General features: G+C 45.9%; 1 protein-coding gene and 1 long non-coding RNA gene across 4 annotated transcripts; one reads left to right on the top strand and one right to left on the bottom strand.

Moving 5' to 3' along the window:
• Nucleotides 1-1,141: 1,141 nt before the first annotated feature.
• On the bottom strand, nt 1,142-7,006 carry TARDBP (TAR DNA binding protein). Of its 2 annotated transcripts, none has more exons than XM_030507723.1 (6): nt 6,648-7,006; nt 5,992-6,244; nt 5,354-5,517; nt 4,264-4,404; nt 3,441-3,611; nt 1,142-3,062 (listed from the first exon to the last, which is right to left on the bottom strand). In XM_030507723.1, exons 2-6 carry the CDS (start codon nt 6,227-6,229, stop codon nt 2,532-2,534), a joined length of 1,245 nt encoding a protein of 414 aa, XP_030363583.1. In that variant the 5' UTR covers nt 6,230-6,244; nt 6,648-7,006; the 3' UTR covers nt 1,142-2,531. The 2 variants fall into 2 exon arrangements, with proteins under 2 accessions (XP_030363583.1, XP_030363584.1); XM_030507724.1 differs by having other exon boundaries at nt 5,992-6,241; nt 6,648-6,756.
• Nucleotides 6,992-14,449, top strand: LOC115617355. Of its 2 annotated transcripts, none has more exons than XR_003994577.1 (3): nt 6,992-7,198; nt 11,675-11,767; nt 14,162-14,449. It is a non-coding gene; the product is annotated as an uncharacterized LOC115617355 (long non-coding RNA). The 2 variants fall into 2 exon arrangements; XR_003994578.1 differs by having other exon boundaries at nt 7,050-7,198; nt 12,660-14,449.
• The last annotated feature ends 7,219 nt before the right edge of the window (nt 14,450-21,668 follow it).

The raw sequence follows: 21,668 nt of genomic DNA on the forward strand, positions 1-21,668 counted from the left end.
TGTTACTCAGCAGAAGTAGCTGGTAATAGTGCAAGTGCTAAAATGCAAAATTCACAGATGGGACAGAGTTTGCAGATTATTCTGGCTTAGGTGCAGGAAAAAAAAATAACTAAGACACTCTTTGCAGCGGGATCTGAACACCAGAAGTGTGGGATTAACTGTTCAGCCCGAGTGTTCAGAACCCCTCTTTAACCCCAGAGACGGCCACAGAGACCCAGCTGATTGTGAATACTGCACGTGGGAAACTACCACTAGTGCAGTTTGTCCACTATTTAGATGTTCTTTTATTAATAGGAAGTAATGAAGGTAGAACTTGAAAAGTTACAGCTTACAAGCTGCATATATCCATATTAGAACGTTTACAGCTACAGCATAGTAGTATGATGTATAAACACTAGGGATCAAGCTTCCCTGGGTTTCAAGCATAAGTAGATTAAACAATTCCTCAAGCTCCTACAGCCAGTGGAAATCATCTTCCACCAGTTACTGTTCAAACATCCTGCTCTTTGTTAAGAAGCTGCCTCTTGATGCTTCTATGCCTGTAATAAACTTAGCTTTTCCGATTAAGACTTCTGTAAAAGTCTGTGTACATTTAGTAACGCATTCTCCAGCTGGAAAGTCTTTCCTGTGACTAGATTTAAAGATGAATTTATAGCTGTCTTCTGGGCTGGAAGTGTTGCAGAACCCCTGAGTGGACAACTGGTCTACGAACAAGTTAAAAACATGCATCCCCCAAGGAGATGCTGTGGCCAGAAAAACATCTCAACACTGTTTTGTTCCCCCCAACCCGCTGCTGCTGAGGAACTCATCTCCTAAAGAACAAGTAACGTCCCTTGGTACAGATGCAATGTGGAGGGAACTGCTTACCATTCTAGGTGCGGGCACCCAAACGTGGGGGAACTGGATTTTAGATCTATAGGTATCACTGACCAGTGCAAAAATGCAGTGGATTAAAGGTGGGTGTCGGGTACCGATAGGTGATGAGCGGTGGCTCCGTTTGCCTTGTCAGCTTTTAGAGCATGCTTATCTGAAACAAACTGCATTACTGCACCAAAGCTTTACAGCACTTCATCGCAAAAGGGTAAAATTAATTAACTGCTATGAATTCTTTGCATTCAGGGCTGCAAAACAAAGACACATATTACTTAAATCAGTTTTATTTAAGAATTTCCTACAGTGACAAATCTTATAAAAAGCATCCAAACACAAAACTGCAGCAAACGGCATTCTTATGGGTATCTTACAGACAGTGGGACTTCCACCCTGAAGAGGCACACTGAGCTCACCAGTGATCTCTGCTACAAGAGCTACTGCAAAGCACACCACAAGCTCAATGTTCTCAGCACAAACCCCATCATCTTCAAGTCACGTTACCACACTTACAGATCATTAACAGAAAAAAAACCACACACCATACAGCATTCACAGCAGTTGACATAAGGGAAAAAAAATACAAATATTCATTTCACAGAACACATTCAACTAGTTGATTAACTAGGTATAGAACCCTCTTAAGAGTCTTCCACATGTGGATGTCCTTTGAATGCAATAAACACTCGTACTTTATTTGCTATCATTGCTCTCCGCACACTCTCTCACCAAAGCCACAGGATGGAGAGACATCTCGCAAGGAAAATAAAACCCCCCTAATGCACCACCAGGTCTCTGCATGCGCTCTCTCCTGTACCTCGCACATACCAGCCCTCTCATGCCTCGGCACCACCACCAATCCCACACAAGGTTTCAAAAGTTCAGACAGCCTTCTGGTTCCATCTCACAGCCTTGCGTTCACAGCGTTGATACGACTCCATGAAATAAAGAGTAGCGGATAAAAATGGAACACCCACCGTCTAAGACGCAGCATGTGCGGTGTGATGAAGTATTCTTGGATGAGAAAGCATGTAGACAGAAGTATTCCTAAGGCAGAATATTTACAGCACTGCTTTCAATGAAGTGCTTCTTCCATACACATTTGAAATGAGATGAACTGCGGAGATTAAATGAAGCCTTCATATCGTACTTTAGTATGGAGGGGAGACAGCGTTAAAAAGAAACACAACACAAAAACGACACTGTGTTCTCCAGCTGGGGCACCTGGAGAGTCTTATGGTGGGATCAAATTAAAAACAAGAGGGGGAGAGGATGCTGTTTCTGACCAATGGTTTCCATTTTGGACATGCAAAGAATTCAGGTAGCCAGGAAACAAGGAATAATAAAGTATTACAGGAGAAACCTGTCCTATCGGTTGTAGTGTTAGTTCACCTAGCGGGCAAACAGCCGTCCACTTCCAAACATTCAGTATTCCAACAAGATAGGTAACAAAACTTATAAAATTCCTTTTACCTTTCTTTTTTTTTTTTTCCTTTAATTTTTTTTTTAAAAAAGAAAAATGTCAAAAATACTGCTGCATATCCTGCACACTGAGCAACCGGAGCTGGAAAACTTTGTATATAGGTAATTTACAGTATACTTACCAGGAGTTAGAAAAATTTGATTTCCCACCATAGAGTCAGTCTCAGAGCCCACTGCGTCTACATGCCCCAGCCTGACGACTTGGAATCCATGCTTGAACCAAAGCCTCCGTTAAACCCACTGCTGGAGCCCGCGTTGGAGGCTGACCCCCAGCCTATGGCTGCCCCCGAGTTGGAGCCGCCGTACGAGTTGTTTCCTGAGCTAAAGCCCTGGTTCTGCTCCCGCTGCATGTTGCCTTGAGGCTGGTTGTTCCCCGAGGGCCCCGACTGGTTCTGCTGACTAGCCAGCATGCCCATCATGCCCCAGCTGCTCTGCAGGGCTGCCTGCGCTGCTGCCATCATGGCAGGATTGATGCTAAAGGCTCCAAAGTTCATGCCCCCACCCATGTTACTGCCCTGGTTGTTACCCAGTCCTCCCCCCCCTCCTCTGCTGTTGCCAAACCCCCCTTGATTCCCAAAGCCTCCCGGGTTACCACCAAATCTTCCACCTCTCTCTAACTGTCTATTGCTATTGTGCTTAGGTTCAGCATTGGATATATGTACGCTGATTCCTTTAATGATCAAGTCCTCTCCACAAAGAGATTGGGCAACCTATAAGAAATAAGGGATTGATTAAATATATGTTAGACTTCTCTTTTTTACACGTCAGTACAAGACAAAAAAATCCCACATGCTCTGAGCAGATTTTTAACCTGCAAAGGAAGCATATGCATAGACTTAATCCAACTTGAAGTGCTTTATCTTCACATTCACTGCTACCCTAACTTGCAGTATAAAAACCCATCTGTACAACAGCATCTGAAGAGTGTAACCTCAGACAATTCAATGACTCAAATCAAGCTAATACCACTGGCATTCTCAAGACAGTGGACAAGTAAACGTTCCATGTGTAATTCCAGAACTAACTCTTTATCAAGCTGCTGAAACGTAGGCTGTCTAGGTATGAAGTTAAAATATTTTAAGCCATACCTGATCATCTGCAAATGTTACAAAAGCAAAAGCTCGGAAGGGTTTAGGAATGAAGACATCTACCACTTCTCCATACTGGGCAAAGAACTGTCGGAGTTCATCTGCCGTCATGTCCTCAGTGCAGCGCCCAACAAACACTTTCCTGCTGCGCAAAGGTTCGTCAGGACTTTGCTGGAGACAAGTGAAGAGAAGAGGGGAAAGGATCACAACTACCCTTGAGAAGCGAGTGATGCTCAGATAAAGGCCCCTTCTAACCCAGCCTGCTCTGAAGAAAGGCTGGGACTGTAAGTTAAGGACTTAAATAGTTCTGTTCAGAGAGTACACTTGCACCTTGGCACAAGTGAAAAGTGACAAGAAAACAAAGACAGGAGCAATCCACCAGAACAGCGACGAGGCCACTGGCAGAAGGGTGCTTTTTTGGGTAGTAACTGCACATACGTACACATGAAATAAACAGAAGCTTCAAGTTCAGTTTTGAATTCAGAGACTTGTTCTGATCTTCCCTAGGTTAGTTATTCCCTCTGCTTTACTCTCCACTTACTCATGCAGCAGCACGTTAAGCAGGTACTGCTGGACATTAAACCACATTATTTTCAGATTCCCATCTGTACTCAATTCCCCCACGTAACTATTTTCACCTCCTGCTCCTCCACCCGTCCCCCTTTTTCCTCCTTGCTCCCTATTGTCCTGTCCGTTCCCAGACTCAAAAGCCACATCCAGGAGTGGATCATTAATCTGTTCATCTGCTCACCCAGCACAGCTGCCGGAGAAGGGCACTTCGAGTGCTTGGGGAAAATAAACCCAGCAATAAAAACCAAGGTACCTTGGAATTGGGAAGTTTACAGTCACACCATCTCCCATCTATCATGTGCCGCTGAGACATGACTTTCACCTGGGTTTCATAATCCGTAAAGCGAACAAACCCAAACCCTTTTGAGTGGCCAGTTTTGATGTCCTTCTTAACCTAAGGAAAAACAAGCAGACTTGTAATTTCTCTCACTGCATATGCCTGCCTTTCCTTACAAAAGTTACTGTCATGTTACACAGTCAAAGCAGGGGCCTGAGACACCTGGAAATTAAAGTTAGGAGCTTGCCTTGAGCCCAAGCACAACCAAAAATGGGATGCAAGTAATTTGTACTATTGTGGTGGCACAGCCAGACCAGCTGTATGAGCAGTGCGACCCCAAAGGGGCAAACGTGTGTAGTGTGTAACTACACGTGTAGTGTGCAGTGTGCAAGTAATGAGAGAGAAAGAACAAGGCAAGTGTATCAGGTAGGCGAGATCTCCCTTCTGGGAGGATAAAACATCACACAGGTTTGTCTTCCCACTCCTGCTGCCAAAGAGCCCTCAAGCCTCAGCAGCTACGGCCATCAAGGTCCTGGGCAGCACCAGGCCTGCAGTACCACGCGTGTAGAGCTGACATGGGACCTGTGTGCTGCAGGTTAACAGTCGGCTGGCAGGCAGCGACAAGACAGAAGAACCGCTGCTATGAAGCGTGCTGTTACTGAATGGATTTAGTAAAGTCCTGTTTGAGAGTTTGTCAGTCTTGTGAACACTCCCATGACAGCAATCTCCAACTCCTTAGCACACAGACACATATAAACACGCATATAGAAACAGACACGTATTCAGCTACAGCAGTTAATAACAGTAATATACATTAAAAAGCTCTTAAAAACACCATGCCCATTAAGCTGATCTGTAAGAATTACCACTCCCAAATATTCCCGGCCATCTGTACCTACACGAGCCTGCAGCTACAAAGCTCATGGAACAAAACGCAACCCTGGAAGAGACACTCAGCTCCTGATCTTCCCTGAGTTTATATGGCTCTGTGTGTCTCTACTGGCTTCATCAGAAGAGTGATTTCTACCTAATGTCCCTCCTTACTCGAGCTGCAAAAGGATATTACCTGCACCATCAGAACTTCTCCAAATGTACTGAAATATTCCTTTAGGTCTTGTTCAGTGGTTTTCCAGGGAAGACCCAAGACTATTAAATCTGAAGTCTTCTGCACCGCTCGTTTCACCTTCACAGCTGATGATGCATCTGTTTCATCCATTTTTCTTTTATTATCTGAATATAAAGAAGTACATCAGACATCACCCTCGGCTCTGGAAATGGCTTCTGCTGATTATCAACCACATGGTACAAGATCAGGAGATGAGTAAGACATTTGCCAGCCTCTTCGCCTGAGCATTTTTAAATGGTACCTCTAACTAAACTATGGCTTGAGGAGAAGCATCTGTTGAGTACACAGAGATCCTGTTACTCCACAGTCTTTGAAGGTCTGTATTAGGCTGTGAACCTTCCAAGGATAATTCAAGGCTGTCATTAAAGTGCTTGTATGGCTAGAGACCTAAAACTCTTACTGAAAGCTCAGTGGGGGCAAACCTACTTTGCAAGACAAATACATGACTAAAACCGCTCATTTCCATAAACCAGCGTGTTCAGCAGTACCAGCACTGTCATGTTCACCCACCAGCAGCGACTCACACGGACCTCTGCACTTTAAGAGAGCACAAAAAAGCCAAAGAGACACAGACAAACCTTTGGGGTAATTCACAACATAGACCAGGTTTCCCCAGCCGGCCTCGGGCGCGTGCAGGATGCCCTCCACCAGCCGGACCCCCCTCATGCACTGCGACACCGGGTTCCTGTAGCGCAGCCCGCACGCCCCGGGGAACTGGGCGGTCACTGTGGACAGCAGCACGGTGCCGTCGTCCTCCGAGGGGATCTCGATGGGCTCATCGTTCTCATCCTCCGTCACCCGGATATACTCCGACATCGTGTCTGGGAGCTACTGAAGTACAGGAGAGGGGGGAAAAGCGGCGTAAGCGATCGCCCCGCGTCCCTCGGTTGGGTTTTCATCTCTAGCCCGAAGGCAGAGCCTCGTCTGTGTTTATTGCACAACGAGGAGCACCGAAGCGCGCTGTTCACTGATGTTAAAGCCCCGGGCCCCGCCGCACCGACACACGCACGGACCAACGCTTCGGCCAGTCCCGGAGCCTGCGGAGGGACCGACACCAACAGCTCCGCGGGGCACCGAGAACGTCCCAGCGGGGCCGGTGACAGGCTGAGGTGAACAGCGACCCTCGGCCCGACGGGGCCCGCCCAAGCCTGTGACCTCCGGGCGCGGCCCGGCCGCCCGCACCCAGCACCGCCGGCGCACCCGGCCCCAGGCGCGCCCGCCGCGCCCCGCTCACCGGCCAGGAAGGGAGCGGCGTGTCCGGGAGACCCTCGCCACCGCCGCTCCGCCCGCTGCCCTCCGCTGCCGCCGCACAAAATGGCCGCCGCCACCCCCCTCAGAGGCCGGGCTGGGCCGCGGCGCGAACCACTGCGAGTGGCGGACAGGGGCTGCAGCCGAGCGCGCCCGGCCGCGGGGAGCGCCGCGGGCCCCGGCCACGCTCCGGAGACAGCCCGGCCGCGGCCGGCCCGAGCCGCGGGCTGCACCCCCGGGACGGGGGGAGCGGCGGCAGCCGGCGAAGGGACCGCTCCTTGCCCTGCTCCCCCCCAGCGGTGGGGCTCGTGGTGCCGCCCTGCCCGCGCCGGCGCGGGGGCTGCCGGGAAGCGAAGGGGCGGTGGCGGCGCTGCGGGAGCTCCCGGGGCGGGGCGGGATTCCCCCGCACACACGTGGGGAGGGGACGGGACGGGGGGGGATGTTCTCGCCCCGCGGCTGCTCCCGGCGGTAACGGCAGAGCCCCAGCCCCGCGGGCGAGGGAAGGACCCGCGTTCCCCGTAGCGGCCGTCGCTGAAGGTAAACGCGGTCGCTCGTTGGACCCTAGGGCCGTACCAGCGGCCCCCAGAGGCCGTTCACGTCCTGCCGTAACGGGAGAGGGGTCGCAGGGCTTTGTGCGGCATCACCCGCGCCTCTCGGCCCCGCGCAGCTCCCCGGGAAACGGCCCATAGGTACCTGCGGGGAGTTGCCGGTGCAAACGCAGCCGTGCCAAAGGGCGGCCGTCCCTCCCCCGGCCACAGAGACGAGAGTGCACTAAGTTGTAGACGAAAAAGACTTAAGGCTAAAAACAACCCCCCACACTCCTCCTCACGCATCCAGCCCCTCGAGGGGTTTGTTCTCCCATCATTAGGGAGAAGTTCATCATGAGCAGTCAGGTGCACCGAGAGCTCTTGCAGCTGGGCAGGAGGAGATGCCGTGTGCGCTTCAAGATCCCTTTTTCCCAGAGTAAGATAACGTTAGAGATGCAGGTAACAGCAATGGCAGTGTCTGAGCACCAGCCTGGAAGTGCCCGCGTTCAGGGTTATCTCTGTCAGTGCAGGAGGCAAAGCCTCTTGCCAACAGATGTGAATGAGCTGAGGCACGTCACCACTTGACTTGCATCATTCTGTGCTTGGTAGGAAGGGTTGATCCGACATGCCTCCATCTGCAGATCTCCTGCAGGCATTCCCTGAGGATCTTGGGAAGAGCAAGGTTAACCAGCCTGACTAATGCAGACAGTTTCATGGCAGCTCAGGTCTGTGTATCGTATTTAGTGCCTTAGTCTAACACACTCCCCCCTTCCTCAACAACTGGTTCACTCAACTGGTATCTTCTTTATTCTTCCAGATGTTTGAGGGGTGTTGCCTCCCCCCATTCACTGCCCTGCTCTCTGACCTGCTATAAAACAACTTTGTAGGATTGCTAGAAGTTAAAGCTAGTAGTTCTAGCCCTGTCCTTTAATACCTAGTAAGTGTTTGCTATAACATGGCTTAATCCTTTCTAGACCCAATCTCCCCTTGCTTAAGGGAAAGACTTAATGCTTATGTCTCATATAGTATTAGAAACTTTTGAACTCCAAAGCCATCATGGCTGAGGGACACTCATGTTCCTGCTGCCACCCTTTAAGAAGTGCAGAAGAGCCCATCCTCATCCATTTTCCGGAGGTGCACCACAGGAAGGACTGCTGCCGTGCCAAGCTTACACACATCTGTGCTCAAAAGAACCACACAAAGGAGGAAAAAAACAGTGTGGCAGAAACATGGTATTTTCCACCTGGTCTGGTTCCTTTTATGAAGTTAATCATCTGCTTTCAGTCTCACAACCCTCTAGATAACCACTCCAGCTTTTTTTACGTTGCAGTGATAATACTATAAAGCTATAAATGAGTAACTGTTGTACAGTTTTAATCAATCATTTTGTACGTGGATAATTGCCATTCCACAAGTTATTTTAGCCTGATACTTCACTAGTAAGCTTATCTGGTCCATCAATCACAGTCACATTAGTTGTCACACCAGAGACATCTGCAACACAATCGGTTTTCATTACAAGATATATATGAATAGAAAGCCACAGAGGGTTGTCATCAGCAGAGAGAAAAGTGCACTGCAGAGCTTTCCCTAGGCAGCTCAGCTCTGACTTAACCAGTGCATTGTACCACATTATAATAAGGACAATAATTCTACTACCTTTTTCCCTCTCCTTTCTCCTCATCTATTCCTTTGCGATACCCATCCAGTCCACTCGTGGGTCATTTTCCCAGTGCTTGGCCTTCCTTGCACCAATGGCCTAAAAGGTAGTGAAAAAATAAGTCTTACTGGTAAGGGAAGACAGCCCTACTGCTAGGAAAGGCTAATCCAGCCCCTTGCATTAGTATCTTTTGCTGAGTACTTAAGACTCCCACTTAAGATTTCTTCAGTTGCAAGAACTGGCTGCCAGCACCACTGAAACCAAGCCCAGCTGTGCCCATGTAGCTTTAGATTCAGCCTTATCATTTAATTACCATTCTTCAGCAGAGTTCTGAGAAGACCTGACTAGACACAGGCTCTCGAGATAAGCTAATGCTCCATGTAGGCGTTCTCCTGAAATTCCTACATTTTCTAGTCATCCACAAGCCACATCCCAAATCCAGTTCTGAGGCTGCCAAGTCAGCACTGAGGTAGGCAGCGTTGTTTGAACACGCTGGGAGGACTGAGCAGTAATTGCAGCATGTCAACATTACCTCCTGCACCATTTTGAGTCAAAGCTGTAGTTTAGCAATCATGCTATTTGAAGAGGTTGTGGTGGCATTCAGCCAGAGTGACCTCTATCTAACAAAGCATCTGGTGGTAATTTCACTAATGAGCAGAGTAAGCAGCAACCCTGAGCAAGATTTCATGCAGGTAAAAGCTTGGAGAGAGAGCAATGAGCTTGATGCAGCTTGCTGGCTGTAAAACAGACAGGGAGAGAAGGGTAATTATTCACAACAGAGACTTCTGCCCCAAGAGCTTGTTCCTCAGTTTTGGCTTAAAATTAAACAAATGCTACTGTCCATTTTCTGTAAGAACCTGGATTCTTGCAGCACTTCTGTTACTTACCATTATGATTAGGTTTAAGTTAAGCAATTAACAGTGGCATTGCTCTTGAAGTAACTACACCAGTGTGCATACAGCTAGTTAATTCACCAGTTCCCTCACACTGGCAATTCAGGGTGCCCATGGGTGCAGACAAATGCAATACCCTGGTACTAGCCATCACATATATTGACTTAAGTGTGCCCACAGGCACAAAACAAAACGCAGTACAATAACTATTTGCTGCTCTAGGTTAAGTGTGCTCATGGGTACAAGCAAACTCGGTGTAATGATCAGCTGTTCACTCTCCCAGAAGCACTCGGAATGAAAAACAACATCAATGGGGCTCTAAATATAACCTCATGATAACAAAACCACCACACAAGTGTGCGTCCTGAAACACATGGAGTGCTTGGGCCTATTTCTAAGCAGAGAGCAGTAAAAAGCAGGATTTAATGAGTGATGGCATGTCGGTGTACGAGAATCACCAGAAATTGGCCTGATTTTGCAGATAGTTAATAAATACCTCTCACCCTTACTCTTTGTTTCTAACATCAAGCTGCTTCCGCTTCATTCTGCATGTAAGGAGGATGAGCACAGTTTCCCTTCTCTGGACATGAAACAAGTGTTCTCTGCAGAAAAGTCTGAGCATAGAGAAACATCAGATTCCTGTGTTGGTTCTCATTCTAAGTACATTTAGCAAGGGGAAAAAAAGCAGCACATTATCACTGTATCCCTAGCACTATACCCTTGAGTCGTCTGCATCCTCTCTGTCAGCATTACCTTACTCTTTCATACCCGAGCACAATCTTATCACATGCACCAAATAAAGCCCCCCTTGAATGCAGTTGCCTGAAGGAGCAGGACACCTTTCAGTTCATTCATTTCTCTTTGTAATTCAAAGCCATTTGAGTCTCTAATTAAACAGATACCATATCACAGAAAAGGAGGCAGTGTTCCCTTGAAGGAACAAGATCAGGGGGCCTTTTTTTTGCCTAGCTACAATTGAAAATCCATTCACACACAGTAAAAGGAGTGCTTTACAATACTTACTTTTCCCCCCTTCTTCTTTGAAGGAGCTGTCACCACAACCACGAGGACATTTGCAATAACCACTTCTTCCCCTCCCCAAGGACAACTACTATAGGTAGAGTTTTCCATACACAGGCAAGTTATCAACATAAAAATTTACTACTACCCAGCAGCCTAGAAACTACTAGAGAAAAGCTTCCCTTAAACAAAATAAGCAGCTTCCACCCATGTAAAGTACCTGGAAAGATCACTTAGTCCACGGTTCTCACAGTGACACTTCTCCTAATCCCCTTAACTGAAACAGCATCTAAGACTTCATTATAGTGCCTGAAATATTCCAGGCAATTTTCCCATGATCCTATAAAGCCATGATTTCAATTACCTCATTTTTAATCCACCTTACATGGTTTAGTCCTGTTTCTTAAAGGGGCAGAGTTTCCACGTTCCTTTTGGTTCAGGTCCTTAATAACTTCCCAGACTGATCAGAAGGGGGGACGTGTTCTTTAATTTCTCAGCAGACACAAAGTCAGAGTTCTTACACACTTGACTCTTGTAACAACCCAGAAGGACTCAGTGCCCATCAATGTGGGTCCTTTCAGCCCTAGTAGCAGTTTAGAACAGAACCTTTGGCCGCATTTCCCTAACTGACACACTACAAAGAGTCGCTGCTGCTACTTGTTTTACCACCAGAGACATACTGAATGTAATTGCAAACCCCACACTGGTGATAAAAGGCCCCTCTGAGCGCTATAGCTGCTGCTGGCAACTGGGGCTTTGGCTTCTGAGCTGTGAACCAGGGTTCAAAGCACAACGGTGGGTACTATCTCACATCTCCACCTTCTCGTTTGATTGGTACCTGTGGGAACTGTCAGATGTTTGCATCTTGTACACAGAGAATGCAAAATTAACTTCATTCTGTTTTGTTTGGCAGAGTCACATCAAACCATCTGCAAGTCACCTCCCTTGCCTTTCTGGACCATCCACAGCAGAGCCTGGGAAGAATTTGTGCCTGTGATTCTCAGAGGTATCTAGTCAGTTCCCAGAGCTGAGTTCCTGGTGAAGATGTGCCAGGCATCTTCCAAAGGAACTTGTTGCCTCTTACATCATATTGGAGCTATGATTCAGAGGTAGATCATGTATTAATTCCCAGCATAGAAGAGCAAGAACTTCCATCAGCACAGGTGGTCATAAACCTAAGGACAAAATCCCCAGCCTGGGAACTGTGCTAGCGGGCTAGCTTTGAGTCTGTAAAGTTGCAGGTGTGGTGTGTGACAGATCCCAACTATTGAACACAAACACCAGTATTTACACGGGAGGTTGGAAGTGGGCTCCTTCAAAGGCAAAGCCACAGGTAGCTTGGGTAAGATGCAGCAACTATTCCTGTAAGACCTGGAAGAGAGTGAAGGACAACGTTGGCAGGATCTGTTCAAAAGCTGTTTTGTCCAGTTTTCCTTCTTTGTTTTGTCCTTTTCTCTCAAGGAATGGGCAGTCTGGGGTAGTTCTTGCTGGTTTGAAATGCTGCACCCTGAAGCAGGAGCTCGAGTATAAGACAAAGGCTGTTTTTAAAGTGGTTTAGGTTTTACTGCCTGGTGATATTTTTTCGAAGTACATTTACTGAAGATTTATGTAAAATCTATCTTTTGTCTACTTAAAATATGTCAAATGGATGTACAGGGCAAAATTTAATGCATATGGGTTTTCATTATTTTAAATCATTTGCAATAGAAATGATTTACTCTGACATCAGACCTTTGTTCTTTGCCTGTCCACCATAAATCCAGGCCCACCCAAATTTCCAGCCTTAGCTATATTTCAGTATTCCCTCCCCCAGTATCTATAACCTCAGTTCTGTGATTCTTCATGTAAACGACTTTCAACAAGGAAAGGGAGAGAACACATAATTTGCCTTAATACAGGTAATTTTGAAAGGAGAGCAAGACCTTTACATGAGGAATAGTTGACGGCAGAGGAAAGGGGAGAACTAATGCTCGTAGAACTGCAAGTGGTTCTTGATGAGAGTGGTGAGAGCTACTGATCAACCAGATGTGACCAAATGGACTTTTTGTGCAGTTGAAACTGCCAGAGGTGATAGAAGTCTATCTTTCTCTTTCTGAATTTTTTCATGTCTTTTTAGTGCCCTTCCATTTATAACGCAATGAATCCAACTGTGGCCAGTTAATGTTGTAGGTAACCGTTTGGAGAACTGAGGTGCTGGGGTAAGGCAGGTTCCCCAAGGTCGTCCTGAAAGTCCATAGTGGAAAACTGGTGACCCCTGACACCTAGAATTGGGCTTTTATGACAGACTTTCTCCTACCTGCTATTAAAATCTTGAAACACTCAGACTTTTTGAAAGACCTTGTGGAAAACTGCATCTGTTATCATGTTTGCTGCTTGTCTTGTGACAATTAATGGGATATAGATCTTCACCCACCAATAACCTGTATTTGAAGCCTTCCCAGCTCAGTAGTTACTGAAAATTGTTGCTGCCCAATAGCTCTTCAGTGACCTACAGGATAAGAATGAAATACCTGAACTTGGCCCAGTTTTTCATCCACGGATGTCATCTCCAAACCTACTGCTGAGACTCTAATTTCTGCTCATGACATTGAAAGACAGTTAAGTCTGAACCAAACATTGCATTTTTGCAAACTTCTCTCATCCACACCACATATCTCAATAATCAAAATAGATCTCAAACATATCTCTTTAGTCTTGACAAAGCTCCCTTCCTGCTGTCAAAGGATTTCACTGTTTTCATGATTTCACACATCATTGCATGTAGTTTTAGGAATACATCCCAAATTTGACCTGCCTAAAGATCTGTAGCAATTATGGACAGTATCAATCATAAACTACAGCAACATCCTAAGGGGAATTCTACTTCTGACATCCAGGCAATCTGTCCAGTCCCACAGCTACGGGTGTGCCTGACAATGCCCACTGCTATTTGTTGTCTTTTCCACAGCACTGCCAACAATCTTGAGCCTGAAATCAGAGCAGGGTTAGATGATGTGCTGGGCCTGCATGTGCTTGCCTTCGTTCTAGCTTCCAGTGGCTCGACCATGAGGAGATCCAATTGAGAAAAAATCTCAGTGTAGTTCTGATTTATGTGCACAAGTGCAGAGGGGAGCAGAAGCTTTTAGTATCTTGGGAAGCAGTTAGGAATTAAGGCCAAGGAAAGGACAGTCATGTCAATTACTTCCTAAAAAAGGAAAACTTAAGTGAGAGTCCTGGCTCCTGAACTGCTTCTGGGCTGGCAAATGTTCACAGTTCTCTTGGCAGATGCTGTAGAAAGCCCATTTAGACACCCTCCCTTACACAGTGGCATCGGGTTTACAGTTTTGAGGGGGGTCTGGTGGTGCTGTGATATTCCATAATGTTACTGAAATGAAATTAGGGGATGCATTTAATATTTTAGGATCTCTGATGCTCTCTTGTCACGATTCTCCACTGAACCCGCAGCACTTCACTCCAGATGTGGCTGAGGAAAGGAAATCTCATGTGAAGTGCAAGGCTGACACCTGGAGGGGACTGCTGAGATGCAGTTGGACAGGGATCCTGCAGCACCCAGCTTGGGTTGGGAAAGCTCAGAGTGGGTGGCAAGATCCCAGGTTTGGGAACTGCTCTTTTCTAGTGAGGGGGTGCTTGAGATATTATTCCCTCTCCCCTTTTCCAACAATAAATAAAAATACAGATTCACATTTCAGATTTTCCATGTCTGTTTTTAGGAGCGAAGAACACAGAAGCAACCTCTGTGTCAGCTGGTTATCCTCCTCTTCCATGATCAAGACTATCTGGATCAAAACTTGTCTTGCTCAATAGGCTGCTGCAAATAATGCAAGGTTATTTTTTCAGTTGGGTAGTCTGATGTATTTGAACTGCTGCATGTGAGACTTCCTGCTGCTTTGCCATTTCGGAAGCTGTGCTGGGAGTTTCTGGAGTACAGACTTGCAGGGCAATTCCGACTGTCAAAGCTGCGGCTGGAAGATTTGGCATTAGGTAGAGCTTGTTCTTTTCATGTCTGGCTCTGCTGGCAGCCATGGTGAGGCTTTTCTTGAAGCTGATCCTAATCATGGAATGCAAGGCAGCTTCTGGGACAAAGTGTTCATGCTTTGGGAAGTTTGCTTTCCAGCCTGGCAATCACCCATTCACAGCACTTACTCAAACCTTTTCAGTAATCTCTCTTCTCTGCCAGGAGTTGTCTCAGTATTTGTGAATGCTGCTTCTGCTCAATCTAATTTTAGAATATGTTAATAACTAAGTTATTTACTGTACTGCCATTACCATACACTTTGTATCTCATGAACCCAAAGATTATATGTCCATTACATCTCCTTAATTCTCTTTGTCATTGCCAGTGTGGTTCCAAGCATCATGAACTTTGCTCAGCAGTGAATGGTTGGTTGTGAAAAAAAACCCAACAGAACAACAAAAAACCCAACAGCCAGCAGTTACTTTCAGAACTCTTAAATGCAGTTCTACCCATCTACCTGCAGTACAGCTCCCCGAGTCTCCATATGTCTTCACTGGTGTCCCTCAATCCTGTCTGACTGCCTGTCTTTCCCTTCTATCCTCACACTCCTAAAATATCACCAAAATTCAGTTCATCCTGACGAACATACTGAACTACTCCATTCATTCGCCAGCCAGACCAGCTTAAAGGGTGAGCCATGATAATGCTTCTCCAGTCTGGGAGAGAAGAGAGGCACGCTGCCAACTTCAAGAGCAGCACAAGACATTCTGTGTGCTGGAGGTGCTGCTTTTCAGCCCAGAGACCTGGGGAGCCTAATGCCACCTCTGTGGCCACTGTTGCTTCAGCACTTCTCATTAACTGTGGCATGACTAAAGAGGCAGCAACGTCTTTCCCCTTCCTCCACCTCAGTAATATTGCTGACGCTGGACTGTCAGTTATGCTAAATTATACTGGATCACTTGTGGTTATTCAGTGATGTAGACAAATACCAATTCAAGATCAAGGGTGAACGCTGGTCACTAAACTTGTTTCACTTGTGACTCGTTCCAGACTTAAAGCCTGGCTCTCGCTGACATTTTGTTAACCCAATTTGTCATCCTCCTAACCCCCATCATCCAACCCAGGCAGATTATTTACTTTGAAAAGATGTGTGGATAGCTTCCATGCAAATCCTAAGTAGATCCAGGTGCCATAGCTAGATTCCAGAGGGAGCTACAGTCATGAGATACATGTGCTGGTAAAATAACTTCTATCCTAGATGCTTCAAAACTCAGTGACATTCTCCCTGTTTAAATAGTGTCTGGACTCTCATTCCTGCAGAGCAGCCTGGCACCAATGTGGTAAAGTGCCCAAATACATACCTTCAGGCCTGTGCATGGTCCCAAAGAGATCAGCAAATGTAAATTTAAGCACATACTTAAAGTTAACACATGCTAAAATATACTCTAGCTTTGGAGTCAGAATCAGTGACTACCCTCTCTTAAGCAACTCCCTTTGAATCATTGCACTTATCCCAAAATAAAGCATTCAAGTCAAGAATTAGCTTGCTGCCTTCCAGAGAATTCATCATTTCCAGTTTGCAAGCTTGAGGAGAGAAATCCAGGAAGCATCAATAAATCTACTTTGACAGCGGAGTGAGGAGCTGCAAAAGGAGTAACCTGTCAGGGAAATGTGACTTAATTTCTAAGAGAAAGATCCGTTTTATAAATGAAATAAAAATGCCAGCAAATCAAATAGCAGGAAGTGTCACACTTGGTTGTCTCTCAGTAGGACAAACAATAAATGAAAAGAAGGCAAGGTAAATGCCATGGTTCTACATTTAGCAATGGAAGTAATAATAATTTAGCAAGGGAAGTAATAACAGCAACTGAGAATAATAACATATACTGAGAATCTATGCTCAGCAGCCTGAGTATGACAAAGGTATGTGTTCCCATATAAACATTCCTTTAATCTACACCCTTTAACTTGTACAAAACGAAGGTTATGTGCCCGAGTTTAAAGACTTGGTAGATTCCCAGATTGGACATGAGGGGGCAGCCTTACCTGCAGTTTATTGATGGCAAAGCCGCTCTGTCGTATCGAGGCAGGGTCGTTACAGACAGTTTGGTTCGGCCTCCCAAGTTGCAATGTCAAGATCTGGAGCTTTGCCCCTTTCTGTGACCCATCCACGCTTTTCAGATATCTTTATTCAAAGGCTGAGCACTGTCCCTTTAAATAAGCACAGAGCTCTCAGGCCAAATGGGGACTGAAGCGCAGGCTACCAACAGTTATGAAACCTTCCTTTCCGAGCTTGCAGGCTTAGGGGCCGCTGCTACACTCCGAGGTTAATAATCAGTTTTAATATTCACTTAGGGGGCTGTAAAAAAAGAATGAAAATTTCCTAATTTGAAGCTGGGCTTGACTGACAGCTTTATTATCTGGGTAAGGTGCGTGGCATTCCACACAATCAACTTGTTTTTTTAAGTAATCTCACTGCTTAAGTCGTACACGCCGCTAATTGCATTTTAATAAGTCTCTTTAAAATCTTTCCATATTTTTTAATATCCTAATATTAGATAAGTGATTGCTGGGGACACTGGAGGGCACTGAAGTTTATAGAAAGAGGAACGCCATAATGAAGCTTTATTGGGATGGCATCACCAAACAATTGCTGTGATAGCAACACTCCCAAGCTTGGAAAAGTGCCAGACGTTTCCCCCCTGGAACTGACTCAGACACTACCCTCTCTGGCTCAGGACTGACGCAGAAAATGGATGCTTTCTGGCTCATAAAATGGCCTCTTTCCGGCTTGGAAATCACTGAGGAACTGTCCACTTTTGATTTGAGAAGAACTTGGGAACTGGTCTTTCTCCATTGAACAATGACTTTGAAATGCACCTTTTCTTTTTTGCTTGATTCTGGCTTGAAACTATAAAAGTGTTTGTTTTAATTCGGCCAGGACTAGAAAGAAAGAAGAAGGATTTTTTTTACCAGCTTTATACAATAGCAGAGGTTATGAAAGGCTTTAATAGGAATTAGAAACCCAAGGCTGCAAGTAGAATAGATGAACTTTCCACCTCAAAGATGAAACCCAGTTAAGATGAGAGGATATTTGGAAAGAAATGTGCTATGGTGTGGGGTTATTGGGCGTCTGCATCTCACACAGGGGACATGGAGCACTAGCCAAGAATACCAATCGCAATCCAGGCTTAACACAACCAACCAAACCACCAGAAAACTCAAACAGTGGGACTGAACAAACTCCTGATTCAAGCACCCCAAGCTACAGAGAATGTCAAATTCAGATTCAAGCTGGATCCTGCACGTGCATCCACTGGGTCAGCTACTGCAGCAGTTACAAGCCGGTGGTGCAGGAAGGTGCCCCACAACATTTCATGTGTGGAGTCCCAGTGTTTTCTGTTGGCAGTGTGTTTGTGCTCCCTGTGTACTTCTGTTGTGTTTCTCCAACTTATGACTGTCGGGCAACTAATGCCACTTTCAGTGTAATTTCACAGCGGGGGGAGGAGGAGGGCACGAAGGGAAAATATAATCCCAAATTAGTGTGTCGCTGGCTTCTAGGGAACTTGACAGGGATAAAGGGATTTTTTTTTTCCCCCCAACGCAGAATGGCAATGCCAAATTTTACATTGTATTGCATTTTATCCTCTGCAATTCATATATTGGGACCTGAGATCAGAAAGCTATTTTGAGAACACTAGCGACTTTAATCTATTGCCTGCTCTTATATGTTGGGGTTTTTTTCCCTAAGTCTGATCTTCTGAAATCATACTATAATAAATCACAATGTCAGCTTTGGTTAAAAAAGATCAAGCTTCCAGCAGTTCATTATTAGTAAAGAAAACCAGAAAAAATATTCTATCTTCTTAAAGATTCAAAATTTAGGAAACAAATACAGAGAATCCATAGCTTTTTTCTTTCAAGTCTCATCATATTTAAGTTGGTTTTTTTTTTTTGTAATCCAACTATGAGTTTTAATAGTTGAAATGGGCAATACTGATATAAACATCTTGCATCAGTTTGTTTGAAAGTGAGCCATTTTCTGACTAACTGAAGATCTGTTTATCTCTCCATGTGTTTCTTCTGCACATCATCAGAGAATCCTTGGACTCGGTCCATCATATCTTTAGGTCTGATCTTATTCCCACTGAAATCCAAAGGAGTTCTGCCACTGACTCCCAGTTAAAGATGGATCAAGCCCAATTTTACCATGTAGTATGAATAAGAATAGCTTGCCCATTAATACTAAACTTATTATTATTAGTTGTGTATCTTTCTGGTTTTAAGGTGTCTGAGATGCCCCTGTAAAGAAACCAATGTCTCTGACATTAGCCATGAGAGAGAAAAGAGTTGTCAGTTTACAAAATTTCCTGTCTTCCTCTTTTCTTCTCCTCTTTTTTTTTCCCCCCTCCTTTCTGAAAATAAGAGCAGAAGGTCTTGTTTCGCAGTGACAGCCTGGGAGGCACATGTTGAGCGAACTTCTGCACAGGAAGTAAATGTCCAGGTCATATTTATCCCTTTTCATGTGGTTCTTTTAATCCCCCAGATTGGGTTTCAGAAGAGTTTTACAGTTTCAGTTTTACAAAGCAAACCTTCCTTTAATGTTGGCATTTTAAAGAAAAAGCTTCAGTCAAAACATGTGTGTTTTACATCAGCCAGATGTGACGTTTGGGGGAGCAGGCCACAATGTGGCAGCCAGCTCTGCTGAAAGAGCTGCCTGGGTTGGGGTTGGACATGGAATGGGAGCTACTGGTCCCAGGTTGGGGGAGCAGCCTCCTGGCTCTCCCAGTAGAAAAAAGTGATAAAAATAATAACAATAATTAAAAAGAAAAGTCCCTGAGCAGATTAAAGATCAGAGCATGGCCACGCTGCTGTGACTTGCATCCCAGTGGCCCACATGGCTACATTAGAGAGCACAGCCCTGGTGTGCACAGCCCTGTATAGCCAAAAATATGTTCTAGCCTAAAAATGGTTGTATTAAAGTGAAGTGCAAGGTGTTAATGGCAGCAGAGGCACACCAACATGTCCAGCACTGCACAGCAGCCAGTGGCTACTCCAAGAATAAAACCTGGCTCTATAACATCCACTGAACATCACCATGCCTGTCACTGCTGTTTCCAGGACTTCATTTTTGTCATTTTAATTGAAGAATAAACAACAAAAACACATTCAGAAACATGTTTCTTTTCTCTAGGGCTTACCCAACAGCCATGGTGGGGCGGCAAACTCTGTTTCAGGTGTCTTCTCTAAACCAGCACTAGCTGGGACAGGGTGGGAGCTTTTCTTCCAGCCTCAAAAGCCCTTCTTGGCAGCGTTATCTCAGCATGGCTGGTGTTTACACCGGGGAGGTGTTTTTCAGCAGCCAGTGTTGTGTCTGCTGGCTCAGGGTCTCCTCAGCGTCTGTGTGAGACTGAGGTGCCTGTTGGTCAGGGGGAACAGCTGCCATTTACCTCCATTTTTGCTAAAGCAGCAGGAGCTGGTGCCACAGTGGCTGCTGGTGGCACAGCACAAGCGTCAGTCTCCTGTTACGGAAGCCTTGCCCTATCATCTACATGGTGAAGTGCTGGTACCTCAGCAAGTTGCGGATGGGGCACCTTCTTCCCCACCGGCAGCCATTTTGTGGCTGTCAGAGGCCTGCCTGGCTCCACAGGGACTGTTGCTGCTCTGGGCTGGTGCGGCTGAGGAAGAGCTGAGGCAGGACTGAGAAACCCTTGGCCTGAAGATTCATCTTATCAGCGTGTGTGGCCTCCAGACTCCTTGGACAAGTGTCTTGCCTCCCCCTTGTGCTGTCTTCACCTTTTCTTGGGCAGAAAGCCTCTGAGGGAGCATCTTCTGGAGACAGCCCATGGAAGGCTTGCTGCAGTGTCATTTTGGGGCATCCTGAGGAGGAACTTCTTCCAGAAGCAGCACTGCTGGTGTCCTACATCATTTGGTGACATCCAGCACAGACCTGGGGAGGTTCAGCTGCTGCCAAGGACCTGCTGTGTGGTGCCGGCGGCCATCGGGGTGTCTGGGGAAGCAGCTCCTGCACCAGCAATGGGTGAGTATTTGCTCTATTCCCAAAAAATGAATCCCTCCTTAAGCACCTTTCTGTGATCAGTGAGCTGCAGGGCTGGCTGTAGAATCCTCTGAAATAAGAGCTGTGGTCTCTTGAGTTGACACCATTAATTTTTTCCTTTAAGTTTTGTGTCAATCCAAGGTCAGTGGCCTCCAGGCCTGGGCTCTCCATTGATCTCCTTGAGTGATATAAATAGGTTTTCAACAGAGTTGCCTGCTTTCCTGACTGTAGCTACGTATAGATTTTGTCTTTACTGTGGCTAAATGGTATGGTCAGATGGCTTGCAGTAAATTTGGCAGGGAGTTAATTTAATGTCCTGGAGTCTGTGTGACTGGATGGAGTTGGGCTGGAGTACGTTGTTTCTCTGAGTGAATCTGAAGTAAGTATATATTATAAGCTATCCTGTACAGTATATCTCTTTATAATATGCTTGAGAAGAGTCTATAAGACTGGCTTATGCCTTCAAGAAGAGCTGGGTTGAGCACGATGGTGTTTGGGCATTGGGGTTATGTGGATGGTGCACTGGGCTGCCTCTTTTCCTGGGAGCAGGTGAAATGCCATAAAGACAAAGAAACCTGGGTAAATTACATGCTTTGACTGGATTAGTATAAGCTTTTTGGACTGATGGTGCCAAGTGGCTGAAGTGTTTTTTTGGAGGGTTTAGCAGGTACTTTTATTTAGTGCAAACAGATTTTGCTCTCAGAGTTGGCTGGATTTGTGTATGCATGCTACATTTTTTAGCCCAACCCATGTGCCTCTGCTTCTCTTTGGCTAGTAAATGTCTTGGTAGATAGAAATAGATATAAACATGTACTTGTGTGTTTCTTTTGAAGTGTGTGAGTATCGAGAACTTGATTGCTGTTTGGCTGTTACTCTTATCCCCACTCCAACTTT

This window comes from Strigops habroptila, chromosome 16, assembly GCF_004027225.2.
Source record: "Strigops habroptila isolate Jane chromosome 16, bStrHab1.2.pri, whole genome shotgun sequence".
Lineage (NCBI taxonomy): Eukaryota > Metazoa > Chordata > Aves > Psittaciformes > Psittacidae > Strigops > Strigops habroptila.